Source organism: Argentina silus (assembly GCF_951799395.1).
Source record: "Argentina silus genome assembly, chromosome: 18".
NCBI lineage: Eukaryota > Metazoa > Chordata > Actinopteri > Argentiniformes > Argentinidae > Argentina > Argentina silus.
This window is the reverse complement of record NC_139672.1, coordinates 5,542,298-5,559,622: the sequence shown is the minus strand read 5'-3', so window position 1 is coordinate 5,559,622 and position 17,325 is coordinate 5,542,298. Positions and strand designations below refer to the sequence as shown.

Sequence of the window (17,325 nt, the reverse complement as noted above, 5' to 3'; positions counted from 1 at the left end):
GCTCAGGCATTTGACACTTTGTGCCACACTGAATATATGGACAATATCAGTTCCTGTCTTGGTTCAGTGTCACCCCATTTGGAGTAGAAAAAAAGTCAAAAAGAGGAACAACTCATGGCTAACGATGGTGATGCTCAATAACGATGCTCAAGGCACTACGATTTACTCCTCTGCACGATCCCAAAGGTCTGGCTCGATAGAACCTCTCAGTCTCCAATCTCCCCCTGCACTATATCTCCATTGACATTCCCCATGTGAATTCAGCATTTGTCAACGTCCCAGCCCCAAGCCCACAGAACTCACACCACACTCACAATGTTGACTGAGGTCCAAGCATTTATTCCATCCTCCTGTTTACAAAAAAGGAAACATTCCAAATGCCTGACCAGATGGTGCTAAATGAGAAGAGCCAAAAAACATATTTTTTCCTCCGCCACCCTCCTGTATCGTTGTGTATCCTTATGGCAACAGATTCCTCCATGGTAATATGCATCAAACCCTCAGCAAGGCGCCCAGGACTCCTTCACTGATCTCTATATGGCTGGCACAGAGGCCTTTAATAATTCTCTCTGCGGAGAAAGTCAATCTGATGCTTTTATGCCCACCACCACCCCAGCAGTTTTTCACTCATTAATTTCGTAGCACGGTGGTGGGAATGCAAGGAATTGAAGGAAACGGCTTCTAAAGTTGAGAGGAGATCTCTTACATTATAAGCCAGTTTGGGATCTAAGAAATGAACCATATGCAGCACATGTATGAAATGGCAGCAAGGTGCTCTGTACCGTGAGCATATTAATGATGTGATTTGGAGCTGGTATTCAAAGCATGCTCTGCTTTGAGAACTAAGTGTAAGGTGTGCCTCTGGTCTTAAGCCCTACAAAAGAAGACAGCATGAATAAGTCTGGCTATACTGGTATTAATGTATGCTTCACAAGAAATTAGTATTCTATTTCTGTTCTGAAAGACTTGAAACAAAAGATATTCTTTGTTTTTGGCCACAGGGGAGGCGAACTATTCTGCAAAGGAGCAAAATGATGTGTGTCTTTTTTTGCAATGCAATATCACTCCCATTCATTATTTTAATTGGGTTCATCTTTCTGCCTCGAAATAACTGTGAAAATTGAGGGGAAGTCAAAAGCCGGCTAAAAAGAATTAGTTGATAGTTATTTCACACAGTTAATGCCGAAAGATAAAACCCCTGTCACAATCACTCCTACCACACTCCCCTGAGAATTTGTACTTTTTTGATTAAAAAATGTGAAAGATAACATTGTTTTGCTTCGCGTTTTTAAAAAAAAACAATGAAAATGTTGAATGACCACTCTAAAAAGCCTTTCCAGTGTGATGTGAAAATTAGCACATGCCTGGTATATTTGCTTAGTCTAGGTCTATTTATATGTAGATATGTATGTGTGGGCCACTACCACATGTACGGTGTGATAAGGTATCAGTATGTGCCAGGGCTTATTGGAAACAGGTCAGCTGACTCACCTGACAACAACCATTGTCCATAGTTACAACAACAACACATTGCCATAGAGTACACGAGGAGCTGTTTTTAGCTTTTTACAAACCAGGCTCTAAAAGCTTCCATTATACCATAGAGGCATAAACAATGTAGGCTTACAGTATCTCAAAATGCTCCCGCTAAACCCCAACATGACCTCGAGCATAAAATACAGGACATTGTATGACTGCTTCCATTTGCTGATGCATTCTACTGTCACTGTGGTTTGAGAGGAGACATCTGCATACTTCACAGCAGTTCTCTTCAGACAACTTTTTAACTGCACTCTATTTGATGGTACACAAATGACCAAGTATTTGCTGGAAAACGACATAGCAAAATGGTCATTACCAAAACGGTGTTGTGAAATAAAGTGCTACCAACTTTTCTATGGTTTATATCCTTTCAGCGTGTCGAAACCATGAATTATCTGTTATGCTGTCAATTCAGTATTCTTTATAAACGGTATACTTGAAATCCAACAACGGGACAGAAAACAAACACACTTAAAACCGAACAAGCTGAAAACCATGGTCTATTCAACCTGTCAATGCAAAGACAATCTCTGAGAACACTGGAAATAAGTATCCCAAATTAGCAAAGCAGGCTAGAAGAGATGCCTCTAAGGATGAGGACAACGACAAAGGCATTACATCCACAATCACACATTCAGGCACATATCATTGTTGACTTAAAGCTCAATAATCAATAAATCCCGGTTGTAGTCTTGAATAATTAAAAGAAAATCCATTCCTGTGGATTTGCACCTCTGAGAACTGAACATAAGGGAGTGATTCACCAGAGAACTCCAATAATCATATGTTAGAATTAAGCTCTCTAGGCTGTCCTTAAGACCCACTTGGACTCCTCTTAATGCAGAGATTTATGCCTGGCTAACAGAAAATTAATTATGGCCCTAATAAAGGGGTGAAAAACCTTCTTCTGGTTCTTCTCATATGAAAGACTCATGGCATTGTAGTACACCCAGCTGTAGCTCGACATGTTTGTGCTTTCAACATGGCTGCAACACTAATCATCCTAATAGCATGCAAAAAGATCAATTATATGTTCATACAGAGTATTGAGGCAAAATATGTATAATTTTTCATCATTATGTTAAGCATATTATTAACCCATTCGGCAATTTGACAATTCCCTTCAGGTTGGTTTACATTATTGATTTTTTACAACGGATCTTATCATGTTGAGGCCTCAAGACCCAACCCAAGACACACATTGCATATTCACACATACATACATGTGTATGAATTTCAGGATCACTCTGGGATTCAAATCTGCAACCTTCCTACTGTAGCCCTCCTCTCTAACCTCCAAACTGTTGTTTACTTTCAAGGCAAACTTCATTCAGTCTGAACAAGCAGTGTCCAATACCAAATACTACAGTATCTCTTTCTAAGGGAACCATCAACCACTTTAGAAAGACATCTATTTCACAGACAGCAAAACATGAATTTTCACACAAGCCAGACATAGAAAAAAAAAGTGTATTTTTTGGATTACTATGATTTTGTATTTCAATGCGTGTGAAATAAAAAACACAATGCAAGGCAATGAAAGCCGTTTCGCCACTTCAAAAACATTCAAAAGCCAGTGTCTGTTGAGCAAACGATTGAATTCTTTTTGTTGTTGTTGTCGAATTAGAGAGACTGTGAGATAGCGCGCCAGTGAAGTTCTATTCACAGTTTTGCGAGATGTCGGCTTGACAATTTTACAAGCAGATTTTAATTCAGCTGCCAAAAAGTGATTGCTCCCATTTCACATTCTGGAGCGTTCTATGACTGTAATATAAAGTGACTTGTTCAAATACATAACGGAACACACACATCACTGACAGAATGTATTACATCCATGACTACATTGTGCCAAGGGAAAATGACAACCATTCATTGAATTTCTTTTAACACTGAAATTAGATCCATCAATGAATGCCCTATTGATGTCAAATACAAGAGAGCATTGAATTACAGAATTATATTTGTACACCCATCCTTTTATGCTGTCATGCAATTGAGAATAGCCTAGTCCACTAGTTTGAAGTTAAAGAGCAAACCAAGGTCTCTAAATGTTAAAATGTAGATGCCTATAAATGCAGTGTAATTTAATACAGATAAGAATGTATTATTATCTCATTTCTAACCAATGTAGAGGTCTAGGTGACACTTCATTTGTATAGTCCCATATAGATGATCTACAGTTGCTCAAACTATCAACAGACTATCAACTGCAACTCTGTTGTGCTTAGGGTTAGAGTAATGGTTAGGTTTAGGGTTAGAGTAATGGTTAGGTTTAGGATTAGAGTAAGGGTAAGGTTAAGGATTAAGGTTAAGTTTTGGGTTAAGTTTAGGATTAGGATAAGGATTAAGGTTAGGGTTAGTGGATAGTTTGTTGAAATGTTGTTGAACATCTACTGAACATCATCAGTTAGTGGAATCTACAAACCATCTATTTGGGACAATCCAAATAAAGTGCTACAGAGGTCTATGCATTACAGGGCCAGAGATACAAAGTCTGTGTGTGAGGTGGAGGATCTCTTGAGACAGAGAGGGGTCAAGCTAGCCTGACCTGCTGAGAGGCTTAACATTCTGCACTTGCTGCACTTTAAATGTCAAACATTAAGTTGGTGAGAGAGATGGGAAAGAGCAGGAGGTAAAGATTTATAACACACGTGTGAAACATTCTCAACCTTGTAATCTACCCTGCAGGCTAGTTTTTATGTGATTCCTCTTTATGAGCCTCTGAAAACAATATTGTATAGGCTATATAGCAAGGCTGACACTATTGTCTCTGTGTAGGCAGTTTTTCTCAAGCCAAACAGGCAGTTGATCTAATTATGCCTAATCACATTCGGGTCATTACATGACTAGCGAAGCAGGTGTGTGGGTTTGAACGCGGTGGCCAGCGGCGTTGATTCACACAGTGAAACAGAGCATAAAATGCGTTTACTACCTCTCGCACTCAAGGCTAACACGCCATGCCTACCTGTGTCACTGCTCAAATGGACACCTTCCCTGCGACCCCTAGATAATTGAGGAATTAGCTTTCGTAGCAAGGATGGCAATATTAACAGCAATACTCAAAGCAATATTCATTATTATGTAACTTGTATGTTTCTTATTCATTTGATGGGTCTCAGTACTCTCTAGAAAACAGTGACATGTATTTCTGTGTGGACTATACTGGTTAAATAAAATAAATGACTTGAAAATGAAATCCTATAGGGGTAGGACATCACTAGCACACCACACACGCATATACCAATGTGGCTGTCCTGTATTAGTTCTTCTTACATCATCATTGTATCATTACACTACTGCTAGCATCATGCAAATAGCCTCACAAAGGCTTCACAACATCTTCTGCTGACAATTGCCTCCTAGCCGCTCAATAATCGCCTCATTTCTTTCTCAGATGGGGTCATTCTAAGAACACTGCCAATGGGTGGCTGCAGACACATTCCATCTTTCAATTCTGAGAAGACCGTTTTTTTCTGAGGTTTTCTTTTTTTTGAGTCCTTGATTTTTTTACTTTTGGTTTAGTGCTCTAGGAGACCGTTATGGGTAGATGCACATTTTTTGTAAATGTAATTTGTTTCGGATTAACTTGAAATGTAATGTCACAGCAATAACAGACTTATAACACAGTCATGTAATTGAATTATATGCTCATAATGTGGTGCGTCTGCTGAATCTGAGACACAGTACATCTTTTCTCTAACTCTCTCATGCAGGGACAACCACAATGAATCCCACTGTTCTATCTGATGGTGTAGCCTGATAAGTATGAAATTGCCATTATGTGGCATTCAGTGGAGGCTGGTGGAGGTAGAAATAGGAGGACAGGCTCAGTGTACTGCATGGAACGAAATGAGGAATGGTATCAAACACACGTGTTTAATACCATTCCTCATTCCATTCCATGCATTACAAAGAGCCTGTCCTCCAATTTCAACCTCAACCAGCCTCCCCTGGTGGCATTCTGCTCCCATGACAGCATGATTTTGTTTCAATCTACTCTCCTCAACAAGCCTAGAACAACCCTATAGGGAGGAGGACCACATGTATTGTTTTTTACTCCCCTTGACATCCACAATGCAAAGCAATTATAGATAAAAACACACCTGTGTTATGTGCTCTGAAAACCGTATATTGTCCATGTACTGTACTGGAAAGTAATCTAAACATCGAAGCGTACAGATGTTTTTTTTTTTTAGTGCGAGCTGAGATTGACTGTAATCATCCACGCCAGAGTTCAGACCACTGAACACTTAGTGACATAAATGTATTTTAATCTTAAATCAGATGGGGTCAGAGAGCCCTGCCAGGGGTGCACACTTACTCTTAAACCGGACGTTTAGGGATTATGGACCGGGATTATGTAACTGCTGTGAGTTCATCATGATATTCATGACTAAATATAGACAAATAAATAAATATAGACCATAAAAACATCCCATAAAAACATATTTTGAGGCCAAAGAGTGACATTTGACATTAAGTGCATCCCCGGATATAGTGAGTCATTCATTATGATGGATTACTGTTGAAAAATTCATTTCACTAAGAACAGTCTTAGACTATGTGTTCGTGTCTCATTTAAAAAAAAAATACTGTTGTGAACTGAGGCCTGTGGCTGTGTTATCTTGGAAAACAAACACACACACACACACACACACACACACACACACACACACACACACACACACACACACACACACACACACACACACACACAAACACACACACACACACACACACACACACACACACACACACACACATTGAGAGATGACTGAGCAGTTGGCTAGGGAGCACAGACCCAGGTCACGGGGGCCCAGGTGGCAATGTTGTAATGTGACAGTGTGATTTAAGCGCTGTGCTATAACACTGTTATCTACTGCAACTAACCGGGCCTTGCTGGTCCGACAGCTAAATGCAACAAGGCCTGATAACACAGCACCCTGGTTGGTATGCAACTATGTAGATGCATGACACATGCATTAAAGTGACTGTCAATCCCATTTAAACAGCAGTAAAGAACAAAATGAATCTGAAATTAAGTGCTGTAGCACGACATGCTGTCCATTTAGTTCCAATCAAGATACTTCAGATAAGCAGAAAGAGAGATAATCCGAGCTGCGTTCGATCATGCTGCCCTGTCTACGGTGAGCCTGATGATTATCTCCACCGGCGCTATGCAGTGTGTGGCGAAGTGAACACAGTCAACACACAAACAACATAGTGAGAGGCGCATAGACAGCTGAAAGAGTGTGTGTGTGTGTGTGTGTGTGTGTGTTTGAGCGGGGGGGGGGGGGGGGGGGGGCTGCAGAGCTTCTCTTGATATTTCACTTTTTCAATGTAGCGATAGGTGGTATCGCACCTGTCTCTGGCAGAAGATATCATTAGGTATAACCGCTGTCAGTGAAGCATTGATGTGAGCTGTGAGGCAGATTGCAGAGTTTCCCTGGACTCTAATTATCTGTCAGAGGTAGCACACAGAGAGACAGCCCCCTACCTCAGCCCTGGCACAGCCTCTCACTGTGGGCTTGATCAGCCACGCTGTCGCACCTCTGTTCCCAATCAGCAATGAGGCATTGCCACAACACTTTGGAAAAATTAGATCCACTGAGACTCTTCTCCCTGGGTGACGCTATACTAGCGTAGTCCCGGATCTGTACAGTATGTGCATTACAAGTATACAGATCTCGGGGACGCCAGGCCAACCCTCTACATAATTATGCTGTCAACGCTAGCCTCGTGAATCGGAATATGACAATGGAATTAAAATGGAATGAATGTCCTGCTTATTGTTGTACATCTTAATCCTCTTAAGAAGTTAAGCAGGTCTTAATTACATGTGGGAGCAGCAGAGGTTGTGATGGTGAATGGAAGGCAGGCTGAGAAACACAGGTCCATTTCAAACAATGATGGGACAAGTGTGGTTCTCATTATAACCATTTACTCTGCTACCGGGAAATAGCTAGAAGCTAAGGTGCTGTATTGTAAGCAAGTTGCTGTATCTCTAAGGGTGCACAATCCTTACTCTCCTTCTTCTGTCTCCAACCAGACTTAAAACATTGTGATTAACATCCCCAAAAGCATGCCACACAATTCGGCTAATCTGAACATTAACCTTTGGCTTGAATCATTTTTCTGCTTTGTATGTGCTATTATACAAGGAGCCAAGATACAGTCAATGGAGTTGTTTGAAGCCTGCTGCAGTGGGGCTAAATAGAAGCAAACTGTAGACTGCCTGAAGCATACCACTACATTGACTTGAATTCCCTGGTATACCAACATTTAGCTGGGATCTACCGCCAATACACATCTGAAAGGTCTCATCAAAGAGTCTCATCCTTCAAAATGGCTTCCAGCCAGGCAAACACACCCACTAGAGGTTGTTACATAAAATGACTGGATAACAGTTTCTGGAAGGCACTGAAAAGAGACAGGTACAGAGCGTACAAAAGACCTGCAATATCAATAAGGTCAACCACGTCAATAAAACATGACTGAGGGACTAACCCAGAAAATATGTGTGGGAGGTTTTCTGTTGCAAAGGTGTGAGAGGTTATTCAGCTAAAATATGATTGAACTAACCCTGAAAACAATGCATAATGGTTTCAAAATGTACTTAGGTCGGTATACATTATGAAAGTCAGTATGTCACAAACTGCAGAATGTAAACACAACTGGAGACACTATGTTTGGAGACGGACGTCACTGTTATGACTGCTAGCAAAAGTACAGTAGGTAACAAACATTAAATATATTCTGATTTGTCCCAAGGTTTACTGATAAGGTACATTTAGTAATTTACTGTAATTTACCATGAATAAGCTACAGTGCTGACCCTAACCATAACCCTAACCATTTACATGTATGGCATTTAGCAGATGCCTTTATCCAAAGAGACTTACAACAAATACATTTGTTTAAGTAAGTGAATTATCTATCCATCAGTCATCATAAGAAAAAGTAATCTATGGTAGGACCAGGGGCTATTGGCAGTCCCAATGCTAGAAGAAGGAATAATTACTTTTTAAAAAGTAATTAAAAAGTAATTTTTACAGGAGAGAAACTTGTACAGGGGGTAGTGGGGATGAAGAGGTCTTTAGGAGAGACAGTTAAGATGTAGCTTGAAGAGATGGGTCAATCTACGGCAGAAGATAGGTAGTGATTCTGCAGTCATGACAGCAGTGGGAAGCTTGTTCCCCCAGCGCTGACTCTATTTTGCAAGCAATCACCACAATGAGACTGTCTCCAAAAATGACAAGTGTCCACAGTTTCGTTTACATTCTGCAGTTTGTGAAGTATCGATTTCCATACCGTATTGTTACAAGAACACAACAACCACATAGACACACACTGAGTACAATCATGCCCTGGGCACCACTCTCACCTGTCTTTGCCCGTCTCCTTCTTGAACACCATGTCACAGTAGTTCATCCTGTCTTCCGTGGTGACGTAGATGCGTGTCTGCGGGTAGTTCTCGGCCGCCTGACGCAGCATGTTGTACACGATGCCCTTGCCGTCCTTCCTCATGTTCCTGAGGGGCCCCCATACCACGTAGACCGTGTTGTTGGCTTGGCCGAAGAAGTACTGGGGCTTCTGGAGCAGCAGGGGCACACTGGTGTGGGAGACCACCCTCAGGGTGGTCCTGCGTCCCACGTCCTGCTCAAAGCCCCGTGTGGGCGCGTTGTTCATACGCCAGATACACGAGGAACGGTCGATCTCCAGGCCTGCAGCCTGACCCAGCATCTGGCCTGAGCTGGATACGATGCTGCACACCTCACAGTGCAGCTTCAGGGGCTGAGGGGGGAAAGAGGAGGGTGATATATGTTATTACTACTGTTATTAGCTGTTGTTACATGCTATTGATTCCAATGGGGCATTAGAAGACAATTATTTTATATGAAAATATATGCCATTACATTCAGATATAACACGCTTTATCAAATATGGCCACTTTGAGCTTCCAATAGAAAAATATGTCTTCAAATAGGAGTGTGTGGCAAACCACAGTACTGAAGCTTTGCATTATGGGAGCAAAAGGAAGTCGTGTCATTCATTCGGACTTTGTGCATTGAGAGGATTTGTAGTGAACCTTCAGTAATTGCTTTTTACTAAGCTCTGCCAAGAAAGAGAAAAACCCCTCTACGCCTTCAAGTGCACAAGCCCTTACCGTGACTATGAAATGGAAGATTTATTTAATTGAAGCTAATATGCTTGGCTTGTTTTGATAAGATGAAACATACTTAAAGGAATAGTTCACCCAAATTACTTCACCTATTAAATCACCTATTTGGCTATAATGAGTCTATGGATAAGGACAAACTTCAGTCAATACTTTCACACACACATTCACAAGCACTTTGTGTGACTTGCATTGTGAAGAGTAAAACTGATGTGTATTTGAATTTATAATCCTTTATGGGGATATGTAAAATAAGGACATTACTACAACCTTGGAAATGGCTTGCTGGCACAATCTCACCATCAATCATATTCAATCATCAATCAAGAGAGGTTTGCACAAACAAAACTCCAGAATGCATTCCGTAGATGATCAATACCATTGCAGTAAGTGCCGTAGTGATCAATACCATTTATGCATTGCAGTAAGTGCATTCCATGTCTTATGCGTGGTACGATCCATGGCAGCTATCATTAGTCAAGAATGTACATACATTTACTGAATGGTTGAGACACTGTACACTTTATTAGGAACACCTGTACACCTTCTCATGGTGGAGGTTCACTACCAATCTTCCGCCGTAGATTGAAGACCCATCTCTTCAGGCTACATCTTAACGGTCCCTCCTAAAGACCTCTTCACCCCCATTATCCCCATGTACATGTTTCTCTCATGTTAATAATAAAAAAATAAAAATCCTTCCTTCTAGCATTGTGACTGCCTATGGCCCCTGGTCCGAGCATTGATTACTTTGTTATGATGACTGATGGATAGATGATTCACTTACTTAAACAAATGTATTTGTTGTCAGTCGCTTTGGATAAAGGCGTCTGCTAAATGCCATAAATGTAAAAAATGTAAATGGAGGTGGTGTAGTGTTGTGGGGAATGTTTTCTTGGCACACTTTGCGCCCGTTAATACCAATCAATCATCGCTTGAATGCCACAGCCTATTTGAGTATTGTTGCTGAACATGTTCATCCCTTCATGGCCACAATTTACCCATCTTCTAATGGCTACTTCCAGCATGATAATGCACCATGTTACAAAGCAAAAGTTGTCTCAAATTGGTTTCATGAACATGACAATGAGTTCAGTGTTCTTCAGTGGCCTTCCCAGTCACCGGATCTGAATCTAATAGACCACCTTTGGGATGTGGTAGATCATGTCATCATGGACCAGAATCTCAAAGGAATGTTTCCAACATCTTGTGGAATCAATGCCACAAAGAATTTAGGCTGTTTTGAGAGCAAAGGGAGGCCCTACCCAGTATTAGTATAGTGTTCCTAATAAAGGGAGACCCTACCCAGTATTAGTATAGTGTTCTAATAAAGGGAGGCCCTACCCAGTATTAGTATAGTGTTCCTAATAAAGGGAGACCCTACCCAGTATTAGTATAGTGTTCTAATAAAGGGAGGCCCTACCCAGCATTAGTATAGTGTTCTAATAAAGTGCTCCGTGAGTGTAGAAAGTGTGACAGAAGATGATTTCAAGCTGCATAACTCTGTAAAGTGCAACCAGTGGAGCACCAGTATAACACCCTACTACAGTATATTATCTAGGCTCTTTGAAGAAAAGGTCTTAGGGTCTGAACTATCTAGCTTTCGCTGATGTGATAGTTGAAACACACATCATTGTGGCCTTGAGCTGTCGATGGTTGGCCCATTAGCAGCCACTCTCAGTGCCTCTCAGAACTCCATTTCACTTGCCTTTCAGCACATAGTACAGATTGACTCTGCTTCATAGGGAACAATGGCTGGTTGGGAATGTACACTGTTAACCCTGTGTGACTGGAGACCTGTTCACCTGCTATGCCCTGCAACTGGCATCTGTCTTTCTATTTTAATGCTTCACCTTCATCTTACTGTAAATCAGTCAGACATAGATATAGACATCACAACACAGTACAAGACATGAAATTCTAGCGAAATTAGAGGTATACTGTAGAGTAGTATTCATGTTATGAAAGAGCATTTTGTTCCTACATGTCAAGTGTCCAAATGCCATGCAGCTTAATAATTGCCATGAATTTTGCCTGAACTAATGACCACAAAATATACTCTCCACTTACAGCTCTGGTTTTAACGTTTTTACGTGTTAAAAGATAAAGTGGGTTATCAAACCAGGCTTAACGCAGGGGACATGATCCGTCATTAATTAATGCTGTTGGGGGGGGGGGGGGGGGCGTACTTAACCTTGAGATTCATTAGGATGCTCCAAACATGATTCATTAATAAGCGATAATTATTACATTAATGTGGCCGGCTCCACACGGGGCTGATTTAATGTTACCCCTGGTGTCGAGCTCTGAAAAGTGCAGTGATACCCCAATTAATCGTAAGTGCTTTAACATTTATCTTGTTAAAACCCAAATACTATTTATACTTCTAAAATGCTATAACATATACATATATATGTAAGGAGTGTCCCTTGTTAAATATTAACAACATTTTATTTTTCCAGTGTTTGGTTTATAATAACATACCTCTACTGTAAACCTTCGGCCTGTATATTTATGATTCAAATCTCACCCAAAAAATGCCAAGTCAGTTTCTTCTTGATCATTGTTTACATTTCAAAAGGCCAGATTTCTACAATTGAAGTCTAAATGGAAATATTGAGTTTCTGTCACAGACAGTGATGGCTGTATATGCTTGTATATGCAAAGGTTTCGGAGAAGTCTGACAAGACCAATGTTTTCAATTTCTCATGAAATGTGGAGTGGGAGCAATTCATAACCCTGATAGACAGACTCAATCAAATCAGGAAAATAAGGATTTACCACTCACACAGCATTCCTAATTCCCATGCATATTAGAGAGCTTATAACAGCTTATAACCCCCGAACATGAAAAACCTGACCATGAATGGATGACACAAGAGCACAAAACTATCCATGATGAAACCGTTGTCACTTTGTAGTGTGTTAACGGCCGCCTAACAAGTGTTGACAGCTTACACAGCAAACTTTCACCAGAGACATAATCACTTATGACACCTAGCACAAGGGCATTGCTCTGACCAACACCCTACGAGAATCACCTCTATCTTTTATGATTCCAGAGGCATGCCTAACACGTCTGCTGCTGACATTAACTTTCAGACCACTCACAGCCCAGTCCTATTACTCAATAGAGAACTCAAGAGGTAGAGAACTGTAAAAGAGAAAGAAAGGAGCCCTATTTCTTTTGCTGCTCCTGCCAGTCTTTTACCAGATTTACATAAACATCCAAGGGGGAGAGGGGGCAAAGTGATTTAAGCAGGCTTGTCTGGGCTAGTCTGAGGCCCAGAAGGAGGTGCAATGGTAGGGATTGGTGTAATGTGTGATTGCTTCTGGGCCTGTGGCGTTGTATGGAACTCTCCTGTGTCAGAGGATGATGCTCGACATCAATCTAATGATACAGGCTCAGGGAAAATAAGACATCCTCTTTTCATCAGAGAGGGAAACCAATAAGACAACCCGAAACCTGCTGCTGTATGTCCACGGAGAACTCAAGTTCACAGTTGCACAGTTCAATTTACATCCACTGAACATGTTCCAATTGCATGTATGTCTCTATCTGAAACATATATGAGCTGTGTGTGTGTGAATACATATGCAATATCTATGAATTCAGTTCCAATTCTATTCCCTCCAGAAAACAACAAGCGTGCTGCTCAGTTTTACATTTTGTTGTGAATTAACAATATTTCAATTTCCATAAATTGTGCTGGGAATATCCAGCGCAGGGCTGTTTGATGTGAGAAGAATGGGATCACGGACATGGGTCTTTGGAATTACAAAAGAATAATAACTTTGAAGACATCAAACAGCGCTGTTTCAAATCCATCACACAAAACGAATACAAAGAAAATCCATTAGGAGGAGGTAATGGCATGGCATTGTATTAAAAAATCATTTTCAGTAGCATATCAAGTCACAGGTGAGTCAGAGGTTATGTACCAAACATTCATTAAAGCTAATGGATGGTTATGAATCATGCATTGTATAAGGGAAGAAATCCTGGTTTTATGATTCCATGCAAGGCATGAGTATATGTGTGTATGTATGTGTTTGTAATGCATTCATTTGTCTCTGTTGTGTGTGTGTGTGTGTGTGTGTGTGTGTGTGTGTGTGTGTGTGTGTGTGTGTGTGTGTGTTGTGCGTGCGTGCGTGCATGCATGCATGTGTGTTTGTTTGTGTGTGTGGGTGTGTTCGTGCGTGCACCCTCACCTCCTGTTTGGGGATGCTAACATAGCCCAGATGGGGTTTGAAGGCCTTGTGTGATTGCCTGGAGAACATCCAGTGGCTGCTGAACGTCTGGCCGAAGACGGGCTGCAGGAGGAAGTAGGGCTTCTCTGAGTAATTCACCACCACCACGAACAGCGACACCACCGCTATCAGACTGGTGGCGATGACCGACTTCTTCTGAGGAGAACAGAGGATGGGGTTAAAATCAACCAGTACTGTATGTTGTCAATAATAGACAGCCCTTAGTTGTCCATAACTTATTTTCAATTCACTTTCAATCAAAACTCAACAGAAGATACCCAAGCAATCACTGAGAGAATACTGAAAAATGCTTTTAGTCTTGTTCCAGCCTTCACCAGGAACTCAAACACATCGAAGGAGGAGAAAATCCATTCACACCCATGAATACTTAATCCCTGCTCATTGGAGCTGAGCTTCTCCTCCTTGCACCTAATATCTCATAGAGGCAACATTGTGCACACTTCAAAAAGAGCTGACGCAGCACAATTGCGAAGTTGACGTCATTTTCCATATAGGAGTGGATTAGGATTCATCCACCATGCATAGATACAATAATCTACTTATCTGTCTCAACGCCTCCCACAATAAAGTAAAGCTGCATTATTGTTTCATCTGTTGCTAAACACAAAATGATCATCTTTGAGCTGGAAGAATTACGACTCTGCAGAAAAGAGTTGTGAGTTAGGATGAATAATGCATAACAGCTAGAGGACGGGGAAAGGTCTCCAAGAAGAGATGCTGTACGCAGGGTAAAAATAGAGATCAGTGCACAGCAAAGAGAGGAGAGAGATGGGGAGGGAAAATGTAATCAGTCTCGGAAGAAATTAGTTTTGCATGACACTGTATCTGTTATCTTGAACCCTAGGTGATGATAGATATTTTCCACCAGAGATGGGAGCCTCAATAGTGATCAAACGTTGGCAGTGTGCAGCACCAAACAAGGGTGGGAAACGTCACATTTGTAAAGGTGCCGTTTGTAGGTTCTTTGAAGTTATCTGATGGCAAGAGGATTCAATCTGCGGTGGGATAATGGGTTGCCTGTCAAACAATCTGCCTTCGCCACCACCAGCTCTGATCTCCGACATCAAACGTCTCAGGGGGGTTGGAGTCTGCGTCTCTCTCAGAGCTTGATCAAACACAGGGAGGATGTTGTATGAACGGATGGAATGGATGAAAAGAAATGACCATTTACTGCACTGACAAAACTATCAGAATTTTTTTTTTAACAATTGCATGTAAGTTACATCACTGTGTCTTATTTCATGGCATACCATCTTTGATAAAAAAAGAAAGGAGGCTCTGCTTTGATCTCAGCCCGAATGCCTAACAAAATACGGGACAGAGGAATGTTTAAAGGAAAACGACTTTTCGGTTCGCTGTTCTTGAGATATTCTAAGTGGTACAGCTCTCTCTGAAAAAATAATGCGCTCTCAATGTTTTGGGACATTTCATTCTGAATTTGAAAGGAAATACTTAAACACTGTGGACTTTCAGCTCTTCAGATAACTTTGTCTGTCACTGAAAATGCTGTGCAGCGGATGGAATGGGGTACCATGATAGGAGATAGGAGATAGGAGATGGCGTCGGCCCCTCGGAAACCCACAATGGGAAAATAGACCTCTGTCTGCAGTGCAATGTCAGTCTCATCTGTTCACAGGACAGAAGAAAAAAGGACAGAAAATCTCCTTCCCCTTTCCTCAGATTTCAATCTAGCCACAAATCACTGGGAAATTATGTGTCAAAGTGCAGGCCGATTGGTGGGCTCGGAGTGGGCTGAGAGCAGGGCTGGATCATGGTCCTGTGAGGCCCCTGGGCACATGTCCCCCCCCCCCCCCCCGCTTTCCTATATTGGTGTCTTTCTTGCCTTCCTCCTTGCAAAATCATCCACTAGATCATCAAAATCTAGCTGTCTGACAAGGTCAGACTCTATTGACAGTGACAATGAGCTAAGACGGGTTTGGCACACGCTACTCCGCAGTTCATTTTTTATTCTGCCTAAAAGGGAAGAAGTCCACTCACCCTGGCAGTTTGCCACTGGCAAAGTTAGAAAAATCTGAAGTGCCACAAAAACATTGGGGAACACTGACTGCAGATTAACTGCATGCAACGCACTCTCAGAGTCAGACATGATAGACTTGAATTGGATGAGTTCATTGGCAAAGTTTATGTCCAGGTCTGATGGATATGCAGCGGAGAGTGCATTTACCTTCCACTATGACATCACTGTTAGAGACCTAATCTGACATAAACAGAACTCCAAAGAGACTGGTCAAACGCTTGTAAGCGTCCAAGCGATGTTCAAGGCATGCCACTAGCTTATCGATGACCATATAAAATGTTTCAATTTTGAACTTCTCCCTCCCCTCAAGTGTCACACTTGGCTCTGAGCTCTCATCTGCAAATGTTTCCTCTTTCACTGAATATCGTGCTTATATGACTGAGAGACACCTGTCACATTTAAGGCTGCCCTTTCAAAAGCCTCAAACTGGTCTCGCTGTCCCGCCGCAAAATCACTCAACAAAGACAAAAGCTGTGCTGTTTACAGAGATGTCAATGTCACATTTCTGTAGGTGTATGCTTGTAGCGTGGAGTATGTACCGGTCAAGTATGACGTCCCAGAAATGTGCCATGAACACCATCTCTAAGATGTCCAATTTAGCACATAGTTCAGCGGCCTCAATTCGAGTATGTTTTTTGTCATTATCATCATTGCACATTATCATCACATACCACCGAAGGCCTCTCTAATGTGGGTGTAATTTCTCCACAGTGCCTTGGTTGACTCTGCCCGAGCACTCCACAGAGTACTGGACAGCGATCTGTCTTCCGAAAGACTTTCCCCCCATCTGTGTGTGGATGAAGAGTAAAATGTGTACAGTGACTGCAACATGTTAAGAAAAACTCGTCAGCCTCTGGGTTACTGCCGTCTAAGGTGTTAACACCAACTAAGTTAAGTGAATGCGCTGCGCGAGGCACATACTCTATCAGAGGTTTTTTTTTGTTTCAGGTGGGCCTGTAGCCCATTGTATTTTCCTGACATGTTGCTTGCATTGTCATATGACTGACCTCTACAGTTTGAGAGGTCCAACCCAAGGCTCTCCACCGTCAGAGTCACACAGTCTGCTCAACTTTTACCAGTGTGGTAAAACTTTTACCTCAATTGGCTCAAAGCCCAGGAATCGCTCCACCACATTCCTGCTGCTGTTAACAAACCGGAATATGAACGTCAATTGGTCCACATGTGACAGGTCTGGGGTGGAGTCAACAATTATTGAAAGATATTTGGCATCCCGAATGTCATCTGCTATCGTTTGCCGAGTTTTCTGACCCATTAACTCAATGAGTTCCTCATA

The 17,325-nt window shown here is 41.6% G+C and overlaps 1 protein-coding gene across 1 annotated transcript in view; it reads right to left on the bottom strand.

The window, feature by feature from the left end:
• Positions 1 to 17,325, bottom strand: part of st6galnac3 (ST6 (alpha-N-acetyl-neuraminyl-2,3-beta-galactosyl-1,3)-N-acetylgalactosaminide alpha-2,6-sialyltransferase 3) — a gene marked incomplete at its 3' end in the record, with an annotated part of 34,660 nt that overhangs the window by 4,572 nt on the left and 12,763 nt on the right. The window contains exons 2-3 of the mRNA XM_083689800.1: positions 13,934 to 14,128; positions 8,927 to 9,336 (exon numbers count right to left, since the gene is read on the bottom strand). Of these exons, the coding sequence (XP_083545926.1) occupies positions 8,927 to 9,336; positions 13,934 to 14,128 (605 nt within the window). The remainder of the gene's footprint in view (positions 1 to 8,926; positions 9,337 to 13,933; positions 14,129 to 17,325) is intronic.